This window comes from Amborella trichopoda, chromosome 10 (genome assembly GCF_054954075.1).
Source record: "Amborella trichopoda isolate Santa Cruz 75 chromosome 10, AtrichopodaSantaCruz75HAP2 v2.0, whole genome shotgun sequence".
In the NCBI taxonomy this organism is placed as follows: Eukaryota; Viridiplantae; Streptophyta; class Magnoliopsida; order Amborellales; family Amborellaceae; genus Amborella; species Amborella trichopoda.
Window position 1 is genome coordinate 36,865,869 of NC_142345.1, and position 5,203 is coordinate 36,871,071.

General features: G+C 37.5%; 1 protein-coding gene across 2 annotated transcripts; it reads left to right on the forward strand.

The window, feature by feature from the left end:
* The first annotated feature begins 2,221 nt into the window (after positions 1–2,221).
* On the forward strand, positions 2,222–4,909 carry TBL27 (TRICHOME BIREFRINGENCE-LIKE 27). 2 transcript variants are annotated; one of them, XM_006836645.4, is made up of 4 exons: positions 2,222–2,770; positions 2,875–2,934; positions 3,051–3,107; positions 3,180–4,909. In XM_006836645.4, exons 1-4 carry the CDS (start codon positions 2,557–2,559, stop codon positions 4,280–4,282), a joined length of 1,434 nt encoding a protein of 477 aa, XP_006836708.1. In that variant the 5' UTR covers positions 2,222–2,556; the 3' UTR covers positions 4,283–4,909. The 2 variants fall into 2 exon arrangements, with proteins under 2 accessions (XP_006836708.1, XP_088706040.1); XM_088849914.1 differs by having other exon boundaries at positions 2,369–2,770; positions 2,862–2,934.
* The last annotated feature ends 294 nt before the right edge of the window (positions 4,910–5,203 follow it).

The following is a 5,203-nucleotide window of genomic DNA, read 5'->3' on the forward strand; positions in this document are numbered from 1 at the left end:
GGTACTGATCTTGCGGATCTGTTAATACTTATTTTTAAGGTATAATGGATGATCTAAATATTTTGTTGTAATATACACTATTTTTAGAACTTGAAATTCTAATTTGTTTTTCACAACCACAATGTTCAAGCTGAGATGATCGATTTTAAGGTTTTCCAACACTTGAAATAGAATTTTTGAAGAGTTATGAGGTAAGGCATTATTTATTTTGATAGAACTACAACTCTATCAAAATAAATAACGCATCACCTCATAATTCTTCAAAAATTACATTTCAAGCTTTGAAAAACCTTTAAATCGATCATCTCTGCTTGAACATTATGGCTGTGAAAAAAATTTGGGATTTCAAGTTGTAAAAATAATGTATATTGCAACAAAGCAGCTGAAGCATCCATTATACCCTAAAAATAATTATTAACAGGTTTGCAAGATCTATACCATTTTTTAAGTTTCAAATCGTATTTTTGGTATTGGAAATTGATGTTAGATGCATTATGGAGATTTCCATTGCCAAAACTGATTTCCGGACGAGGATTTAAGGTGAGTCTTTATTTTGTTTTCATAAAGCTTAGACCTTATAAAAACTTCATCCATTTTAATATTGATTATGAATTTTGAAGCTTAGAAAACAATACAAATATTTCAGATCTGAAAACCCTTATTTTGAGGGTAAAATTGATAGTCTAAATTATATATTGCAATATGCATTATTTTAGATTTGAAATCCTACTTTTTTTCTCACCACTATAATAGTCAACCAAGATGGTTTATTTCAAGGTTTTTTAACGACAAAACTGCAATTTTTGATATGTTTTGAGGTGAGGCTTTACTTATTTTGATGGAGCCGCAACGGTATCAAAGTACTTTCCTAAATTAAAATTTGAATAAAAACACATCGCAAGCTTTGAGCTTGAGCTTCTTTTATATAATTGCTCGATTAATAGAATTTAAAAGGTAATTTCAAACAATATTGTATACGTACTCAACCACAATTGCAAGTTTTGTATTCTCTCACATTACAATTATTACAGAGATCCAAGAAAATTAGTTTAATGGTCTGGCTGAAAGAGACCAAGAAAATATATTTAGCTGCAATTTTTTAAAATTAGGGAACTACATCAAAGCCTTGTCCCAACTATTTTGAGTTGGTTAAATGAATGATGGACTATCAAATGTCATACTCTCAATAAGATTATAAGTCTTTGTATCTCTTCTCACTACTTCCATCTATATCCTTTACAGTTTCCCTCTTTCTTTTTAAAGCCTGCCTTCCACTTGAATCAAGTTGCATCTCCTAACTACCAAAAGGCATTACATCACAAGTTAATTTAGGTATTTTATTATGATAAAAGGGAAATAGTGGCGTATGCCCACTAACCTACAGCTACATATGAGCCAAATGATCCAGATTCAATCTGGGCCGATCTAACGGACACGACCTCATTTCGTATTTTAATTTTAATTTTTTTTATAAATCTAATCACTTGAAAATATGGACGAGTGTTCTATACAAATGAGATAATCCAATAAAAATATCAAAAAATATATTTTTTGTAAATAAATTGACCAAAATACCCCTAAAACATTTCAAGGGTATTTTAGTCTATTTATATTTTACGAATTATTTTTTAAATATTTTTATTAAATGCGCCTTGATAAAAAGAATGGATGTCTAAAATTGTATGTGATTTAGATTTACAGAAAAAAATTAAAATTAAAATACAAAATGAAGTCGTGTCTGTCAGATCAGCCCAGATTGAATCTGAGCCGTTTGGCTCATATGTAGTTGTAGGCTAGATGGCCAAATAGTTTAGAAAAATGGTTTGATAGAGCAGCAACCCTATTAAAATAAGCAAAACTTCACCTGATAACTCATTGAAAATTGCAATTCAAGAATTGTGAAAATTTTGGATTTCAAGCTCCGTAGACTATAATAAATTATCTAGAGCGTCCATTTCATTCTAAAAATAAGCATTTATAGATCCGCAAAATCTATATACCATTTTTTAATTTCAAAATTTTTCATCAGTATTCGAAATTGATTTTAGAGCCATCATGTACATTTTTATTATTGCCGAAATTTCTATTGCCCAAAGTACTTTTTATTTTAATTTTAATAAAGTCTAGGCCTTATGGTTTGGTGATTCACCTTTCCTTTTGCCCAGAAACTTCATCCAAGACTTTATGCTTAATGTATGGTTTGGTAAATTTAACGCGCTTTTTTCCATGCTTTATTTTTTTTATTTTTTTTTCGATATTTTAAACTTTTTGTTTTGTCTCTAAACTGGAGTAGACATATGCGATTAAGATTAAATTAACATCAGTTTTATCAATGGTATACTTTATTCCCAAAATATGCGCATATTTCGGATCAAGCACCTAAGCAAACCCTCCTCCTTTCATTGGTGGTCCTCTCCCCTACTCTCTCTCTAACTTCCACCTCTCTCTCTCTCTCTCCAACTCTCTCCCCCTCTCTCTGCAACTCCCTCTCTCTCTCTGCAACTCTTTCTCCCCCTCTCTCTTCAACTCCACCGAGCCCCCACCATCTTGGAGGAGATGAAAAGCGCGGTTTCACTTTCTCTCTCTAACTTGTTGCCCCAACCTCACAGGAAGGCCCTGCTTTGTGCCCTCTACGCTCTCCTCCCCCTCGCTCTCTTACTCCGTTTCTCTCTCTCTCCTCCCACAAACCAATTCCGCCACCCTTTCCCCAACCCCAAAATCCACCTCCCCCGCTCCCACAAACCCATTTCACCATACCCCATCAAAGAAGGTAAGAACTTCTCTCTCTCTCTCTCTCTCTCTCTCTCTCTGTCAATTTTCCGAGGTGTTTTCCGTATAAATCCGTTCTGAATATGGATCAGTAATTTGATGCAGACTCCGAAATCCACCTCCCTGCAATTCAAAAACCAGTTTCACCTGACCCCATCAAAGAAGGTTAGTCACTTTCTCTCTCTACATTCTCAATCTGTTTCTCTCTCTACATTCTCAATGTATTTCTACGTGTCTTCCGGCCAAGTGTCGCCTGAATCTGACACACTCTTTGCTTTCAGACGCCAAAATCGCCATCTCTTCTGTACAAATACCCATTTCACCACACCCCACAAAAGGTACGTCACTTTCTCTCTCTAGCTTCTCTCTCTACATTCTCTCTCTAGTTTCTGAAAATCTCATGTTTGCAGAGGCAGAGACGCCATCATGTGATATCTTCGATGGAAAATGGGTAGCTGACCCCTCTCCCCCTCTCTACAATGGAACCACCTGCTCCACCATTAAAGAAAACCAGAACTGTATGGCCAATGGCCGTCCTGATACAGGCTATCTCCATTGGAAATGGCTTCCCTCTGATGGCTGCTCTCTCCCCAAATTCAATCCCTCTGGCTTTCTCTCTCTATTTCAGAACAAAAACCTCGCTTTCGTTGGAGATTCGATGTCCAGAAACCAACTCGAATCTCTCCTGTGTCTCCTCTCGTCTTTTTCTCCATCACCACAGCTTCTATACAGTGACACAGAAAAGAAATTCAGGAGATGGCGCTTCAATTCCCATAACCTCACCGTCTCTGTCTATTGGTCTCCATTTCTTGTTCATGGTGACGAGAAATCGAGCGCCTTCAACTACAATAAGCTCTATCTACACAAGGTTGATGAAAAATGGTTGAAGGAATTGGACCAGATGGATATGGTGGTGATTTCAGCTGGTCACTGGTTTCTTCACCCTGCTCTATACACAGAGAGAGATGAGCTTTTGGGGTGCCATTATTGCCCTGATCTCAACTTAACAGAGGTGGGATTTTATGGAGTTTACAGAAAAGCTCTCATGGCGGCTCTAAAGGGGATTGCAGAGAGAGAAAGCTTTAAGGGGCTCACAGTTTTGAGGACATTTTCGCCTGCGCATTTCGAAGGGGAGTGGGATAAAGCCGGGGCCTGTCCTAGAAAGGCGCCATTTGAGGAGAGAGAGAGAGCTTTAGAGGGCATGGATAAGGAGATGAGAGAGATTCAGGTTGAAGAGGCTGAATCAGTGAAGAAAAAATGGCCGGAATTTGGAAAGAGATTACTGGTTTTAGACGTTACAAAGCTTGCTCTGATGAGGCCTGATGGCCACCCTGGTCCTTATATGAATCCTTTTCCATTCATTAATGGCGGAGAGAAGAGAGAGAGAGTGCAAAACGACTGCGTCCATTGGTGTTTGCCGGGTCCTGTAGATACATGGAATCGGTTACTTCTCGAGATGGTAACACGATACCAAAAATCAAGAAAACCCCATTATCCGGCAAATGTCCCCTGAAGTTCGCCAGTGAAACAGCGACATTGCAGCTTCTCTCTGCAAATTTCACCGGAAAAATTCATGAGACGGCCATGAATGCTTTCTCTCCAACTCTTTCCTGGAACCGAATAGTACAGACTCTTTAGACTCTGCAAATTTTGCCGGAAATACTTGTGGAACATGGTTTTCTCTGCAAATATGGCCGGAATTCGCCGGAAAACTTTGATGATAGAGAAAATAGCATTTTCCGGTGGTTTACAGCACGACATTCAAGAGGATTCCGGCGACGGGTATAGTAATTGGAAACATGAAAAGTGAAAAGGAAAAGGAGAGGAGTGGAGCACGAGACGAAGGACGAGGTTCGCTACTTTTAGTTTTTATTGTTATTTATTCATTTATTATTTGTGTTTATTATTATTATTATTATTATTTTCTTTTATGCGTTTTGTTGGATTGTGGTTTGAGTGCAGCGACTGTCGCCATGTAGGCAGGACCTGATTCTAACTGTTTTTTAGAGAGAGAAACTCAAGAAATGGGCTCTAGAGAGAGAAAATATAAGAGGTTTCATTAATGGAAAAAGTCTTTATTTATTGTAATTTCTATGCAAACATTATTTCAAGAGTGAGTGAGAAAATGTTGGAGCTTTTCTAACTTGTGCTTTTGATTTTCCTATTGAGAGAGAGAGGCTTGGAGAGCTGTTTCCTAGAGAGAGAAAGATCATAGGTTTTATGTCCAGGGTGCTTGTCCTGTTATTTTCCTATTATGAGAGAGGCTTGGAGAGCTGTTTCCTAGAGAGAGAAAGTCATAGGTTCTACGTCCATGGTCTTTTCCTAGACAGAGAAAAGTCATAGGTTCTATGTCCATGGTCTTTTTCCTATTAATTTCCTCTTGAGAGAGAGGTTGGAAAGTTCTTTCCCAGAGAGAGAAAAGTCATAGATCCTA